Here is a 17,760-nt window from a genome sequence, read left to right on the forward strand (position 1 = left end):
TAGCAGCTTGGCATGTCCTCAGGATGTAATGGGTTCCCCTCTTGCACATGCTCATGTGCAGCAGCCCTTGACAACCGGGGCTCCCGCTCCCCTCCAAAGGTAGAGGCTGCCAGGGGGCCCCGCTTCCTCTAACAGACCACGTGCACTCAGCAACCCACCTAAGCACAGACCCCCACACTCGGTCCTGCAAGTTCCCCCGGCTGTCAGTGCCGCATCGATCTCACTAGCTCCGTAGCTCTTTAGGGGAGACAAAGGGGGAGGCAAAACAGCCCGGCTCCGGGCTTGCCCAGCACACGGAGAGGCAACATTCCTGGGAGAAGAGTTATGAGCAATGATGAGCTCATCTGAATGAGGGCCATGCGGGCGTACCCCCTGACACACTGGAGGAAAACAAAAAGCAAGACGCAGTTGTTTAGGAGCGGGGGCGCGGGCGTCCAAACCCTGGAGCCGCACCTTCTGCGGGCCCTGGGCAGAGACAAAGTGGCGCGAGGGTGCGGGAGCTGCTAGGAAAGGGAAGGAAGGGGGCAAGCAGTCCCAGGCTTTGGAGGTGGGAAATAAATAATGTCCAGAAGGGGCTGGCTCTGAAGTGGACCAAATGGCTCTCCTGTCCCATGTTTATGGGGTCATGGACCATTAAACCAGCCAACCTACAGATGTCTTCATAAGACTTTACGAGATTAGGCTGGGGAGACCCTATAACTCAGCAGCAAGAAGGGAAAACGAGAGGGAAGAATTGCAGATAAGAGATGTGGAAACGAGGCCTCAGCCTTCGGGGGGCGGGGGGGGGGGGCGGTTGCAGTTCAGTGGGAGGAGGTCTGGCTTCTGGAACCTCTCTGGCTTCCTCACCCTACTTTGGTGAGAGTTTCTGCCTGTCTCCATTAGATTGAAAAGCGCATCAGGCTTTTACTAATTAATAATTATAAACTATTATTTAACATACTTTCCTCCTAATCCAACTTCCAGTTGCTACCTACCCCCACCCCACCACGTTCCTGACCCACAATCAGGTCCTCAGAGAAACAGTTTCTTTGGCACTTGTGAAGCAAATCAGAAAAGATAATAAAATAGCTATATTTACAAGCTCACGCACATTGGGATTTTCAAGCCTGATTTAGATGGTCAGTATGGTTTTCCACAAATTTTCATAACCAGGAGCAGACTCTTCTGGGGGTCCCTGGGAGGCTGAAGGCTAATATTTACTCTCTGGGCCACTAGTATAGCGCTGAGTGCATCCAGAGACCAGGAAGGCAGTCTGAACAGGTTATTAGGGAATAGAATAGGGAACAGGATACATGGTCTCTTATTCCCTCAGGCTTGCGCCACCCTGTGGCGATTTGCAGAAAGTCAGAGACCAACAATCCTCAGGAAAAAAAGCCCTTGTTCTGGAAGTCTCGCAGCTCTTTCGGAAAGGCATTTGTGACTAGTTGACATTCCAGGACCCAAGTTAAGGAAGGGTGTCAGACCCACATCTTCAAAACCACCACTCAGGATCCATATTTGAAAAGCAACCATTTATTAGAACCAATACAAGAGTATGAAAAGAGGGAAAAGAGGGTGGAAGAGGGGGAGAGAATGAGGTCTGCATCAATGTCAGTTGTGGAAACACATAAATTGCCTACTTTTAAACATTTACATTTAAAAGGCGAACATATATATATATCACTTATCCTAAAAAAATAAAAAAAAATGAAAAGCAGACATGTTTGGCTGAACTAAAACCAAGAAACACAACCAAAACTCCCCCACAAACCAAAAAGATCCATAGAGAATTCAACTTCCCATTTTTCCACTTAGAAATCTGGCTACCAAGTGTGATGTGTTTTGTGACTCAGGATGGGACAGAGTGCGGAAAGAAGCCCAGCCTCTTGAGTCTCTCGGATCCCATCCTGTGAGAAAGGGCAAGGGCTGCTGGGCCACGGGTGAGTCAACTCCTGGCTACTTGGCAGGAGGCAGGAGGTCAGACTGTGCGCTCTCCACCCTCCAGGACTCCACAGAACCACCTGGTGCCGCCAGCGCTGAGTGAACAAAGTCCACAGAGCGCGGAGAACCGGAATGTGACTGCAGCAAGGGGCCAGGACCTTGTGCTTTTCCATGGGTTACACATCTAGGGCCAAGGAGAGGGGAAAGGAGAAAGAGCCCTGTGGGGAAGAGGAGCTGGCTGAGCCCACATCTGGGCAAGTAGAAATAGTGTCCAAAGTTTTCCCAAACCGGAGGAAAAAGAGGTCAAGGTCAGATTCAGACTGTGGACACTGAGAAAAAGAGGACAAATGAGTACAGTAAGTTGGATGAAGCTTTAAGGAGTATCACTGCCTCATTCTGAGTGTTAAATGTATCTCTAGACAAAAACTTTCCCACAGTGGCTCTTTTTTGGTAGGGGATGGACAAAGTGGTTATGTTTATTGAACCAGCTGGTTCCTATGGAGAGGCGAGGGTGCAGTGATTCCATTCAGGGGGCAATAAAATCAACGCTATAAATTCAGCCCACTGTGTTCATTTTGCTCCTGAGACAGCTGGAGTCTGCTCCAATCCCATGGGGAACAGGACCTTAACACCCAACCTGCAGAAACAAGCAATAGCGTCCCTGCCTCGTGGTTCCCTAATCCAATACTCTTGGGTCTGAAACAGCCTCTCTTCGTGGATGCAAGACATAGAAAATACTAAGTGCCTTCCCCCATGACATCCTAAGTCTGGACTATTAAGACTCCAACATTCACAAAAACACTGTCAACATCTGAACTAGCAGCTTTGATGAGGGGTGGGGGTGGGGGGCAGAGAACTTGCCGAGGTCACTGGCAGTTCCAACCTTGGGACAGCTCAGTGAGGACTAAAGCCCATGTCAGGCCTAGACTTTAGACTTCGGCTCAAGGCATCCTCCAGCGAGGACCCTACGGTACTCTACCAACTTTGATTTACAATGCCTCACAACACCCCTGTGAGGTAGGTCAGTATCATTAACCCCATTTGACAGATGGGGAACTGAGGCATTGGAAGGAGTGACTTGCCCAAGGTCAGCCATTATGAATCAGTTGAGGAGGTTGGCACACGTAGTCAGCATCCACTCAATTCTTGTTCCACTCCCCAGGGCATTTTACTTCTTAGGGCGCACTTGCAAGCAAAGGAAGTCAGCAGGTACACCTTACACTGCAAACTAGATGATCTCCATCAACCCACAAGTATTAACAGAGGGCCTATTCTTTATCTGGCATAACACAAGGAAGCTTGGAGACACAAACTGCTTCTGAAAGCCACGTGTTAATGGATATTCTGCAAATAAAATTCCATTTCAAGCATTAAGGGCATGAATTCTTTCATAAAGAAATATTCACTTTATCGTGAAGGACTAAGTCACGCTGATTTCCCAGAGTTCTGTGTGAGAACCCCTACTCCTAAATCCTGAAATTCAAGAACAAAACCTCATTTAAACAAGAACCTTGTCCACAGCAGTGATCTTGATCATGCGTGGAGTTGCAAGGTTGGGAGGGGAGAGGGTGGGGGGCAAGATTAGCAACAACAGTGCCGGTGGCAGCAGCAGTCCCTATGGGACGAGGCAGGAGGCAGGGATCCTTCTGCTGCCACTGTCCTTCCCCTCAATGGCCACAAGGCATCTTTCCAACTTTCTGTCCCAGCCCAACCTCAGGAGTTGCAGTATCTTCATGAATGGCTCTCAAAATTAAGGATGTGAATGGTGACCCCTAGTTTTCCATTCAGGGAGAAGGGATAAAGTGTTCTCTAGAACTACTTGTAAGACTCTCGTAATATTCTTTAAAATCCTGACAGGGGCCTAACTTTTTGACAAAAGAAAGCTAAAAGGAAAAGCACTTTCCCCCCTCCTTTGGACTACGGCTGGACTCTGGTAGTAATGATTAAGACCCTTGTCCTAAAACTAGGGGGAAAAAAACTAAATACACAGTCAGTCCTAGCTTTGAATCAAATCCTAAAGCTACTGGAAACTGCAAAACACGGACTTGAGCCTTAAAAGTGCTGTGACACAATTAAACTCTATCTTCTCGGGTCTCCTTAAAGAATCTCCAGGCAGGAAGCCCCTCTTTTCCTCTGTGCCCCCACTCACAGTAGCCAGAGTAGCTGGACTCTTAACATACCTCAGAAGCTCAAAGAATGATTTGCCAACACACATGGTATAATGTCCACCAGGGTTACTCTAATGCCAGGAAGGACCGACCATCCCAAGATCTAAATATACACCTTTTTTTACTCCTGACCAACACTGGACAAGCCCAGGTGATGGTAATATTCAAGACTGATTAAAATGACAATGACAGTTCAGGTTCAGTCTGTTTGGAATTCCTCAAAAAGTGTGATGAACTGGCCACTGGCGCCTAGATCAACTGTGAGGTCATACTTGTCAATGCCAGGGGACACAGACAGCTTTAGCGCGCGCGCACGCTCGCTCTCTCTCACTCACACACAAACAGACTGGCAAGATAAAAAGTTCATTGCATTCAATTTAGCCTAATTTCTTGATAATAGTTTCCTATTAGATTTTCCGATTAATACTGATGGCTCTTACCTAGGCTGTGATAATTAGGTTTTGATCTATTGTGACATTAATGATCACAATCAGTTGACTTTGAAATTGTCTTAATTAATGGCTCTTCCCTCCTCAGCTGCCTCCAGTGCAGGTTCTACCCCCTCCCCCCACCGCCGTGTTTTAACTCTTTCTTACTGATCCCAGAGACAAATAGCAGTGGAGGATCACTTCCCATAAACCAAGATTTTAAGCTATTTTAAAACATTTCTCTGACAGAAGAACAATACGAGATGACGAAATGAGGATCCGGATGAAAAGGCAAGAGAATGTGCTGTCAAGGCATAGAAAAAACTCCATGTTAGAAAACCACCAAAGTCAAGCATGATGTTATAGAGTGGCAATGACAAGTTGAAGTCACTCTAAAAAGACAAGATGAGGTAGTTTACAATTCAAGAAATCCAGCACAAGCACAAAGAAATTAGAATTGTCTTTATGAAGCTATCCAAAGAACCTGCACATTGTAATTTTCCAGAACAGTTACTCTTCATTCCTGGGAATTCTACCAAAGTCAGTCAATTCTCAGTTACCCAGGCAGCGAAAAGTATCTTTTTCTTGTGGTTATACAGTTCAGAACGGAGAATTTTCTTATGGTTAAACTGGTTCTTAACAGGGCTAGGCCTCACCCTCGACTTCCCTAGATTAATTATATCCGAAACTTCAGGGTATGTGCATTTCCAGGACAGAAATCACCACCCTGTAGTGTTAAATAAAACTACACTGCACAGAATACATGGCTCACATGTTAGATGTGCCCCAAGCCTTCTCTGTGGCTAATCTCTTGTCACTGAAAAGTATGTCCTTGTTTCAGAGTTAAAGCCAACCTCACGTTAATTCTTCCAAAAGGGATGAGAAAATGAAAAAGGTGTCAGCAACTCTGATGGCAATAAGTGTTACAGAACCCACAATAATGTCACCAACACCGAACTGGATATGCAACACAGATAATACGCTTTCCACAAACAAGGATTCACTAGATCTTAAGAAATACTTTGGCAAAGAGCCTAAAACAGGGATTAAAATGAGGGGTTCTCAATCCCCACTCACCTGTTTTCTCTCTCAGCGACAGCATTTCTAACCAACCTTCAGTTATCCTTATCTTCTGGAATAAAGCAAGTCCTTGTTGTAGTCCATCTATGGCCAGTTAGCTCAGTTCATCCAAGGTCACAGGTCTTTTCCACATATGAATCAACTGTCACCTTCCTACTGCCCCCAAGTCAGAAACATGTCCCCATTTATGGTATTTATTACACTGAACTATTCACAATCAGTTCATCCCACATCAGCATCAAGGTTAAGGCCAGAGACTGCGTCTTCTTGAACTTTGTACCCCCAAGGCCAAAAAAATGCTTGTTGAATAAAAAGAATGTTGACGTACACTCAGGTGGCTGGAATATGGACAGTTCAATACAAATCCACTATTATTAATTGGGTGGGGACACTGACTTCTGAGCATATACTCCTGGATGCAACGCTGGTAATATCTCTGTTTTTGAAAACGTAACTGTTACAATTAGCGGTAAAGCCAGCATCAAACTCGAATACACTGGATCCAGACCTTCCTCTCTCCACCCTGCCACAGGTATGCTTACCTGGCGGTTCAACTACAAAGGTACAGATCGCAACAGTGTGATTTTTACTCTAAGAATCTAAACCAAAAGGATGGAATCATGGTGCAAAATGAGCTTTTCCTTTGACCTCATTTGTGAGAAACAACTTCCACATTTCAAATCTGATGACATAACCCTTCCTGGGGTTCTCATGGCATTGCGAAGTAGTATTTTAGGCCCTCAAATTCAAACCCTAAGGGCAAAAACTGCTCCCCAGCCCAGACACAAGATAGATCCCTCTGACCCCTGACCGTACCTTAGGTGAGCTAGACTAAATGCCAACCCAACAGAATCACAAGATGAAAATCCCAAGCACCTTCCCAAAAGCCCTAGGATCTGACCTGAACAGATGGAAAATGGCCTCCAGGAGGCCAGCTACAGAACAGAAATGAAGAGAGTTAAGAATAACCTAACTGCCCAAGCTATGGAAACAGGACTAATCTTTCATCACCAATCAAAAGCAGTTCACAGATATGGCTGTAAGACAGCCAAGGACCACCTAGACTTGTGAGCATCAAGGAACACCACCGGCTCAAATGCTCCCTTGAGCAGATGAAAACTGGACTGCAGAGGGAAAATGATACGGCCCTCTCCAGGTTAAAAATGGGTGCTTCCATCAGGACCGACGTTCCTAACAGCTAATCCTAACATGAGGGCATTGGCCCAGAGCTCAGGGCTCAGAAAAGCAGCTACCCTGACCTTGGAAAACTCTGCTGGGCAAGACTCTGCTACTTTCTGTGGAAAGGAAGGTCCTTGAATGTTGATTACAAGAAGAAATTCAGCATCAGAAAGAGGTTTTGAAAGAAGACTAAACACAGGAAAAACATATTTCGAGTACCTGAGACCTAGATGTTTAGGAGTGCTTAGCCCATGGCTACTAACTCTTCTGAGGAGAAAGCCCCATGAAAACAGGTTTCCCTTTGAGGCTGCAATTCTGCAAGGGCCAGCACAGCTACTCAGCACTAACAAATGCCGGGGCACAGGCGGGCATCTGGTTTCCTTTCTGTTGAGGGCTGAAATCAATACTGGCCCCTGGCTCCCTACATTCCTACCGAAGCAGCTGTGGGTAGTCAGGGAAAACAACAAAAATCGTGCTGGCAGCACTCAGTATAAGACCATGATTCAATAAACTGTGAACAGAAAACATGGAGTGAAGAGTAAGGTTTTAAAGGGCTGATGAGTTGTAGATGATACTTCCTTTGTTAAAAGAAAATCAGGTTTTGATGAGTATCTTAAATATTACCTATAACCACGGCAACCACATGCCCCAGGTTTCTCAGGACCAATCTCAGCACAAAATAATTCCATGGTGTTCTTTGTCCAATGCTAGGTCTTGGTCTTAAAAATACTGTCACTGTAGTTTACAGGCCCACTGCTCCTGGGAGGCACACTGGCTACATGGATAAGGGGTGATTTTCTCCACCTGCAAATCAACAGACCCAGATCACCTCCTGAGGGGCTCTGGCCTACTTTTGTCTTATTCTTGTCTACCCTAATTGATATTCTTGGCTCTTTGTAGGACAAATTTGTTTCCTGACCATCCTTTCTTTCTTTTAGATGCCCATCAGATTAAGTACTAAGCAATTATCTAGCACTTGATCTAGACCTTGAATTCTTTCAGAGTAAAGAAAGATGGAGATAAAAACTCCTACCCACTTGAGCTATGGGTTAGGAGTTCTCACCCAATCACATTACCATTCAGAAGGATTTTCCTGGATGACTTAAACCAAAAGCTTCATTGTTCCAGTCTGTCATGTCACTGCAGCAACAGCTGTCTTCTCAACTGTGCAGTATAATTTTTGACATAATTTATACAAGCACACAGAATTCAATCAGCAGCTGAGCAGGAAAGCAATGGTAACAAATGCTATGAATGGGTATATGATTTGCATATTATTCAGCTCATCTGTGGACTGGAGCAATCTATCCATTCCCCCGATTACTCTGAATCATCTAGAAATGGCTGAATGCTCCTGGCCAGACAGCTACATGCTTTAAAAATCAAAAGCAACAACGAAAACAACCTCAATGGCTGGTGAACTCTAGAGTTAAGGCTATTTCAAGCATTTATTCTTAATTCCTCAGCTTTGGACTGGGACACAGATGCTCATAACCCTGCTATTTCCTTACTTTTAGTCTTGTTTCTCTAGCCACCCTCCCCCCCCCACATGAAAGAAAATGGTTAAAGAGAAGTAGGGCATTTCTTGGGGCACAAAGGCAGAAGGATATGGTAATAATCTCTCAATATAATGGCAAAGCAGGAGGAAGCCAAAAGTGAAATCTTTTGCTGAGTAGGAACAGAAGGTTGTGCCAGCATGCTAATGCCAGGGCCTGTCACTCTAAGGTGATAGTCTTCCACAGAAATGCATTTTTAAAAATAAAAATAAGATACAACAAAGAGTTTGAGGGTGGAAAAAGGGAAGAGTATTATAATACTTTGGGGACTCTTGGTGGCAAATCCAGGAGTCAACAAAGCAGGAAATTTAGGACTATAAACACTATGAATATTTAAAATTTGATGTTGTGGCCATGGCTCCCCTCCAAGAATTCCCCACTGAAAATAATGGCATGGAGGGGACACTTGGGTCCACGGAGAAGTGAGAGTCAGGTCTGAAGCCTCTTTGGTAACAGGAATGCTTTGGGAGGCCACAAAAGTTGGCAGGGCTGGAGGGTGCCTAGCACCTTGGCACAAGCAAGCACCAGGCAGTCACTCACACCTACATAAATATATAGTCCAAATGTGAGGGATGGAAGGAAATAATACATATATACCATATGTGATAATAAAGACAATTATATCCTACCCCATCATCCTCATGTACTAATAGCTAAAAATCTCCACAGTTAACATTCTTGTCATTGTATGACCGACTACCTACACCACCTTGCAGAAGTAGAATCAAGGATTGCTAAGAAACAAGGCCAAAAGTCCTGGAGCTAAGAGTGCCTTGACAAATTTGAGTGTAAAATTTCAAGTCCTCGAAAGGATGGAGCTATTCTGGGAGGATGAGTGGGGATGAACAACAGAGGGTGGCCCAGAAGACCACACCAGGAACCCTGTATTCTACTGGGTAGAGCTGAATGAGGTTGGGAAAGCCCCAACAGGTAGGCAGTTGCTATTGGCTTTTTAAAAAGATGGGAACATCTTTTCCATCCCAACATCTCAAAACAAAAGCTAGCTGGTCATCAACATGTTCTAAGAACCAAAGCAAGAAACCAAAATTCATCATCATTATAACAAAATCCCCCAATCTAAAAAGCAACTAACCCTGAAAAGATCAAGACTCTAAGATGTTTAAAAAGTTAAAACTCATCTTGAGGTCACAGGGGAGCAGAAGGAAGAGATCAGGGCAAAGGAAAAAATTGTGGGAATTACACACAGTATGTAAATGCCTGGTCTTCACAGAGAGACACTTATCATGAATCAGACCATCAGTTATGTTACAAGAGAACCAATACCAACATTTCTCCTGTGGAGCACAGTGATAAGCACATTTTTTATGGATGTGTTTAGGATAGAACAGGGTGGGCAGAAGGGAGAGGAGGCAGGGAGGTGAATGTATTATATACAAAGAGAAATGACAGAGACCACCCCCTCCTTTAGCTCTTTGCTGTTTCTTTCTCTTTGTTTTCCGCGTCCTCAGGATAGGCATGCCACGTCAGTCTCTCTTCATAAAATGCTATCACAATCTGTGGACATTTTACATTAGCTTCTTTTGCAAGAACCAGGTCTGCTTCATCTGTGTCTTTCCTGGAGAGAGAGAATACAAGACTTAGAAGGAGAGGAAGTAAGAATGAGAGATAATCTATCTAAACCAAGGTTTATGTTGTTATATGGATTTAACAGACTTGATTTCCTCTCCATCTTGATTTCAAGGTGAGAAGGACCCTAACAGCTCAGTATTTTCAAGGAGAAATTCAAGTAAATAAAAATTACCAGGGAGTATCATTTAACTACCACATCAGACAGAAACAGAAGTCTTCAGCTAGAACTTAGATGAAAAACAGAAGGCTTAATCAAAAGGCTGAAAATGAAATTATATAAATTTCGCTCCTGTAATTCTGATTTGTGTGTATGAGCATGTGAGTGAACACACGATCAAACCTACATTCAGTCCTATTGATTATGCACAGATTGATCAACCCAGTTTCTGGATCATCTGAGTGAAAAGGTCTTAACCTTCCTCATCTTGTGGCCTTTTAAACACTCATTGTCCTTTTGGAGAGAACTATGGATTGGAATAATAAGAAAACAGAAATTTAAGTCAGCAACAGTACTTATACAAGGGAGAATAAAGGAGAATGTAAAATTTAGTCACTAAAATGAAATGTAGGAATTAACTGCAAATCTCAATTATCCAAGTTTACAAAGGCTCTACTACCACGTAGGACAGAAAAACACAGCAAGTCTTAACCAGGATTCCAAATCGAGAAAAAAAATATTTTAAGTTAAAATTCCACCGACACATGAGCAAAGACAACTACCTCCTTTTCTAGAAAACGGAGATATTTAATTCATAGAGGTAAGTATTACAGATGAAAAGAGGAGGGGAAAACACACAGCTCAGAGCAGATACTCAAATTTGGACTGCGGTGGGGAAAAAAAGCTAGTTAATATGTGAATGTAAATCGTGTAACGCATATGGCTGAGTGGAAAAAGCAGTCAATACAGCTCCTTACTTCTGACAGAGTATAATGATTCTTCAAATCTAGGCTTCTGGGTAATTTACCAGCAAAATTTCGATCAGATAAAATATTAAACCTTTTGATTCTACAACTTTTAAGGTAAATTAGCTTCCTCAGCAGCAATGCGGCATGAAGCCTCTATCTAGAGACCAAGCTTAAATCACAAGCCCAGAATACTTGGAAACAGAGAGGTGGTGAGGGCCACACCATAAATCACCCTGTCTTTAAGAAACCAAATTGAGGGGAAGTAACTACACTTTCCTCTAAGAGACATTCCCTCCACCGGATGAAATAACTTATGCTTTGGCTAGTATTAGTCTTAAAGCTTTTTGTTGAGATTATTTTTCTCTTTTAGACATCATTCAGTTGTTTTGATCCTCAGTGATGGCAGAAAGCCTCACTCAACTCCCATCTCATGGCCACAGGCTCATGGTCTGATGGTAAATGATTCAGAACTGTGTAAATAAATGGTTAGGTCATGTCTACAGGGTTCCTACCTAAAGCTACCTTAGGTATTGGGGCTAATGTAATTTGGCTTAATACCAAAGCTTGGGAATATCTTAAATTCATTCTCGATCATAATTCCCGTTAATACTAATAGGTGATATGAGCCAAAGATCTTTGACAATCAAAATTCTTTGTTGGGGAATACTCGGTCTTCCCTATCTTCCATACAAACTCAAGCCACTGGCAAAGAAACACAATTGTACACTGAGGCCCAATCTCTCTCACCATTTCATTAGGAACATTAAATCGCCACAGGAATCTGTCGCCCCAATGATCTTTTCTGGTTCCAGTCCTCTCTCAAAGCCCCGAGCGATATCATTGCTCTGCTATAAATAGAAGATAAAGAAAGTTTACAGCTTGGAGAAGAGTAAAAAAAAACTCTGTTTCTCAGCTCAACAAAGCACAACCTAAGTTCATTTTGTCACCAATTCAAAGAATTCTTAGAACTTAAGAAATACAATAGTGGGCCAGCCAGTGACAGTGATGCTAAGAGATATTTTTGTAAGAAGATGCAGTTGTCTTTCTAATACTCCTTCACAGGATTAGGAAATGGCCCCCAAAACTCTTTCATATCCCATAAGACATCCTGAAATCATCATCTAGGAACTCATCTAACCCTGTAATCAAACCTCCTTGATATTATGAATTGACTACCCCTACAATGCTGCTTCTAAGATGATAAACAAGTCCATGCTTACCTGAACTAAACCCTTTTTCGCTTTATAAACTTCAAATATACCACGTCTTAATTTTTTAGACATTTAGTTTAACAGTGACCAATATTTCTAATACTTTTTTTTTTTTAACATAGTCCTCTATATGTATGAAAGAACAGCAGTAAGAATGATTCAAGGCAGTACCATAAAACAGCAAATTTCTTTCAGAGCTCACATACTGCAATACCCACATGCTTGGAGAAGAGGGCCTGGTCTATGCCCATCCCCTCCTGAAGGAGAGAACAGAACTGTTCATTAGAGAACAGAACTGGACAGTGATTTAAAACAAACTGATCATTTTCTAGATTACTCAAACTTGGCCAAAATGTAATCATGCAATCAAGACAAGAGTACACCCGACTCAAGGGTGATGGCACTGGTTGCGAGCAAAATGGTGAAATTTTAGACAAACCAGGTAATTTTAAAAACCTTATTATAGAAAATAATGCAAGCTTATCTAGTGGCAACATAAAAAAGATTTAGAAAGACTGCCCAAATGAACTAAATCTCTGATGTCTGATTTTCATAATAAAATCTCTTTGATCTGATATTCACCCTGCTTTTTTCTGAGATACAAAGTATTCAGGATCCAGGTGGTCCCCAAAGATACCAGAACCCACACTGGGAAGGAAATTCCATGCACGGATCAGGGGAGATACTGACTCAAAACACAGCCTCTTTTGGGGGCGCTTAAGGGGAGGAGGTTCCCAGATGTGCACACAGCTGCTCACAGCTGGAATGCTGGCACACGAACTGAGTCGTAAATCATAGCTGGCGGCTGAAAACAGTTTGCCACATAGGGAGGGAAGGGAAGAAAAATGTTCAAGCTGCTGAAAAGGAGCCGAGGCGAGGAAAATGCTAAAATCATCACACAGGCAGTAATCTTAAATCAGGCATAATGCCGACTAACAAATTTCTTCTGCAGTGGTCTAAAGAAAGAAACGTAATCCCCTCCTGTATCTTTAAAACATACAATCACCTATCTTTCTGGCTGCCTACCTGACAGCCGGGAGCACTGCTGAGAATGCTGTCAGTGGCCCCAGATGAACATTACAATGTAAGGGACGTGTGGGGGTTGTTTTCAAGGTCAGTGGCATCAGAACCTGGCCTTGGAAGACAACTCTCTATGCTGGCCAGTAGGTCTAAGCCAGATTGTTCCTTTTCAAAAGGACAGAAACCTTACGTTGAGGAAAAACAAACTATATGGCACAAATGGCTAGTCACAAGTCTTACACTGTGCCATTTGGTCTCTTTACTTACCTAGAAAATGAATCAAATGACAAAAAAACAGAATACAAAGGACTAATAAAAAAGGAAAAAAAAAAAAGAACCAAGTCTTAGCTCCTTAGAGAAGGGAAGGCATTCTCAAATCCTCATCAGTACACTATACCATAATGATATACACCCCTCACCAGAATAGTTTTAAAAAATAAGGTTGTAAAAAATAAAATTAATCAGGGAAACAAATAAGGAGACAAACACAAACCCAGAGTCCACTTTCACTTGTAGCTTCCAATCTTTCACTCTTATTTTCAATTCTTTTGGAATGCTGATCTCCCATTTTCTCTATCACTTATATATAGGTCTTTGATGCCTAGGGTCCGACCCACAGAAATCTAAATGTAATTGGTCTGGGGTGCATCTTGGGTACTGGATCTTTTCTTTTTTTAAGCCCCCCCCCCCACCCCTGGTGATTCTAATATGCAGCCAGGGCTGAGAACTAATGTTCTAGAAAAATGGGTACCAAGTAGAATGAAGATAAATAGAGACGCTTATGGCAGTGATGCTGAAGATTCAGAAGTGGACTTATGCTTTTATTTTATTAAACGTTAAAGGTATGATAGATACATCCTTCACCACAAAAGGCTTCATAACCTTGAAATAAACGAGTGGAAGCTGGTGGGGTGTGTGTGTATGTATGTGTGTGTACACAGATAGATGAAAAAAGAGCGGTAAGAACAGTGCTTATGCTAGTTATTTGAGAGCTGAAGATCAGAAGGATTAAAGCAACTGAATCAAACCAATATTTCATAAACACACTTTCCAAACTGAACAATAAAAAGATTCAAGAGATGAAAATTAATTTATTTGGAATATGTAGAATAAGATCAAAAGAGAAAATACCCATGCCACTGAACTGTACACTTTAAAATAGTTAACGGTATGTTATGCGAATTACACCTCAATTTTAAAAAGTGAGAGAATATAAAAGTTTGAAAATAAGTGCTACCTTTGGAACAAAAGGAAAAAAGTAAAGTAGTAAACATTTTAAAACCCTTTTTGTAGACTTAAAAATGTCAAGTCCCTCCCCATCTAAGATAACCTAGCTGCCTTACTCATGGAAAAGACAGGGAGTGGCTGGCTGCCTGTTTTAGAGGGATTTAATTTTGCCACCTTAATACAATTCAGTGAAACGCACACAGTATTACATTTCTCACTCAGCCAGGAGGGGGCGCTGTAGTCAATAAACATATCTCCCTGGAAGCTCTTTTGTTCAACAAATTACCTTGCAGACCATCCTTAGAAAAGAAACAACCATAATAAGGCTGGGGGGGGGGGGGGCGGGCGGGGGCGGGGCAGCAGGGGGAGGGCGGGCGAGTGGCAAAACAATTGTTTGTGGGGAAAAGGGAAAAGGAAGCTTACCTCTCTCTTTTTTTTGGATTTGATATCATCAGCATTGTTCGAGAAATTGGATTTCCTCTTGTTACTTTCTGACTTCTCCCTGGGTTTGTTATTTTCACCCTCCTTCATCTTCTTATACTTTTTCATAAACTCAGAAATTAGCTCAGGGCAATCCAAATTTTTCTCAGGTTCCCAAGTATTGTGCTCCCTGGGCACAAAGAATGGAAAGAAAAAGAAGAAAAAAAAAAAAAAACGGAAAGAATGAGGGGGAAAAAAAATCGAATGCTTTCTTAAAGACAGGTAGGCAAAACGAAAAAAAAAACCTATACTTAAAAGAGATAATAAATTTGATCCCAGGATCTATCCAAGAGAAATGAAAAAATATATCCACAAAGAAACTTGCACACAATTACTTATAGCAGCATTTTAACAGCCAAAGACAGAAAACAATTCAAATGTCCATCAACTTGTGAACGGATGAATAAATGCGGTATATCTACACATAATAATACTATTCAGCAACAAAAGAAACGCAATACTAATTAATACATGCCACAATATGAAAGAACCTCAAAAATAATAAGCTGAAAGAAACCAGATGCAAAAGGCTATATATTACTGGATTCCATTTATATGAAATGTCTACTAAAGACACATTTAGAGACAAAAAGCAGACCAGTAGTTCCTCGGGGCTGAGGTTTGGGATTAACTACAAATGAGTTCAAGGGTATCTGGGGAGATTACGGAAATTCTAAAAGTTGAGTGTGGTAATTAATAGTGGCTACACAACTCTATGAATTTACTAAAATTTGTTGAATTGTACATTTTCAATGAATGAATTTTATGGTATGTAAATTATACCTCAATAAAGCTTTTAAAAACTCAAACATGAATTCTGCTTTTAAGTGGCAAAATGTGATTTCATACCTATGAGAATCCTAAGGAATAACATAGTAAGACCCGCACCCCCAGTTTACACTAACTTTACTAACACTAATTTTACTTATTTTGAAGAAATATCAACAATTATTGAAGGACTGAAAATAATTATTAAGAAAAAAGGTAGTGACGGCTTCAATCATTAGAATATAGGCAAATGGTAGGAAGACAACTCAGAAGTGGGATTTGGAATGTTTTATTCAATGCTATGGATTCAAGACTACTGTTACTAGTCAAAATACATTTTTATATTAATAAAAAAACCCAAACTGAATAAATTAGTTTAATTAAACTTGGATCATGGGAGTCCCATTAAGAGAAAAACAAACAGTTATTATTCACAAAGTTGTTCTATGTATTCCTGGCATGGGTTTTGGAAAACCAAACTACCAACTGCATCAGAAGCTTATGGAATCAAAGCATGAAATGTACCTACATGGGAAAAACCAGACCAGGCATCCTTTTCACTCCTAGCCAGTGGCAGAAGTTCTTTCGGTTAACAGAGTATTACTAGTTTATATTAAAGTACACCTAAAAATGTATTTTAGTTGTAGGATGATTAATGATTATATGTGAATGAAAATGATTTAAATGTAGAAAATGATTTCTACAATCCTTTCACTGACTTGGGAAAAAATTTAATGTATGCACTATCATTTTAAATATTGTTTTTTAAGGTATCTTTAGATGGGCATGGTTTGAACACATGCCAGAATAACTTGACTTAAGCAGAATAATGGAAAAATCTGGTATTTACTCTAGATTTAAATAACCTTCTGCAAAAAGAGCTTGAGAATAAGACAAAATGTATTTCAAAATCATCTGAGCTAAAACTAGAAAAGACTTCCTTCATAGCTCTTCTTTCAGCAAAAAACAAAAAACCACCTCATACAGTAACTTTCCCCCAAATCCACAAACCATATAGCTTACTATCCCAGAAGAAATTAAGACACCAAAAGCAAGAGGCATGCCAACACTGTGACACAACTAGGCAGACATGGGGGGATAGGAGAGAGTCTCTACTGACAGCAAGGCAAGCCGGTCCTGTAATGCTATAATAGGTTTATCTCTTCTCCTACCATATTAGTACTGCTGCTTCTACATCAACCAATTTTCCCCCAAAAGACAGCATGATATAATTTAAAAAGAGCCTGGGCCATCAGGGCCAAGAAATCGGATACTGGATCCTTGTGCCAGCACTTAACCAGTGCCAGATGCTTACACCATCTTCGGCAAATAACTTCGCTAACTTCCTCATCTGTAAACTGAAAACACTTCCAAAGGCTGTTATAAGAATTAAAGAGAACACATGAAGTAAAATCTGACCATTGCCTAACAAGCAGTAGGTAGGTACTTAATTATAGACAATGCTGAAGTGGGCAAAATTTGTTCATCTTTAATGAAATCCTGGGCATTTCTGAGAAAGTAAGGACAACTGCCTTAATCCATCTACCTCAAATTGTCTTCCCCGCTTTAATCTATGTAAGCTACCAGTAGCTCAAATACACATATAGTTTCAAGTACCTTTAAAACGACCAAGAGTTTCCAATGGTGATTCACTGGGCCCAATAAGCACCCTTAAAATCTTTCAGTGTTATTTTCTTTAAAGTTTATTCACTTATTTAAGTAATCTCTATACCCAATGTGTGGCTCAAACTCAGGACCCCAAGAATAAGAGTCGCACACTCCACTAAATGAGCCAGCCAGGCACCCCTCAGTATTATTTTAATTCCTATTCCTTGGTCTGTCCAACTTGTATTTCTCATCTCTAAAGGATGCTGTGATACCATTCCTCTTCAGAAATATGAAGGGCATATTCTGATTGCTGTGCTACCTGTGGTGCGGTGTGCTAGAGATGCTAGGCATCCTGTAGTGCACGAGCTGTCCCATCTAAAATGCCAAAAGTGCTCCAAATGAGAAATGTTGACTTACGTACGAAATAACCTTAAGTATGTTCTATAGGCTCCTGATTCAGACCTTTGTCCAAAGACACTGTCAAAACTTGAACCTTTTTAGTATCTTGAAGCCCTACACTTTAATGTTAAGATGTTTGGTATGATAACAATTAGCCACAAGCGGCTTCTGAATGCTTGAAATGTGACTAGTCTGAACTGAGATGTGCTATAAAACATAC

The 17,760-nt window shown here is 41.6% G+C and overlaps 1 protein-coding gene across 7 annotated transcripts in view; it reads right to left on the reverse strand.

Annotated features, from left to right (window-relative positions):
• Nucleotides 1–1,492: 1,492 nt before the first annotated feature.
• The window catches only part of CBX5 (chromobox 5), a 45,008-nt gene continuing 28,740 nt past the window's right edge, over nt 1,493–17,760 (reverse strand). For all 7 annotated transcript variants that reach the window (XM_042992441.1, XM_007081414.3, XM_007081413.3 and 4 more), the window contains 3 exons: nt 14,709–14,895; nt 11,575–11,675; nt 1,493–9,907 (listed from right to left, as the gene is read on the reverse strand). In XM_042992441.1, the coding sequence (XP_042848375.1) occupies nt 9,757–9,907; nt 11,575–11,675; nt 14,709–14,895 (439 nt within the window). In that variant the 3' untranslated portion in view covers nt 1,493–9,756. The remainder of the gene's footprint in view (nt 9,908–11,574; nt 11,676–14,708; nt 14,896–17,760) is intronic.

The sequence above is a fragment of the Panthera tigris genome, chromosome B4, assembly GCF_018350195.1.
Source record: "Panthera tigris isolate Pti1 chromosome B4, P.tigris_Pti1_mat1.1, whole genome shotgun sequence".
In the NCBI taxonomy this organism is placed as follows: Eukaryota; Metazoa; Chordata; class Mammalia; order Carnivora; family Felidae; genus Panthera; species Panthera tigris.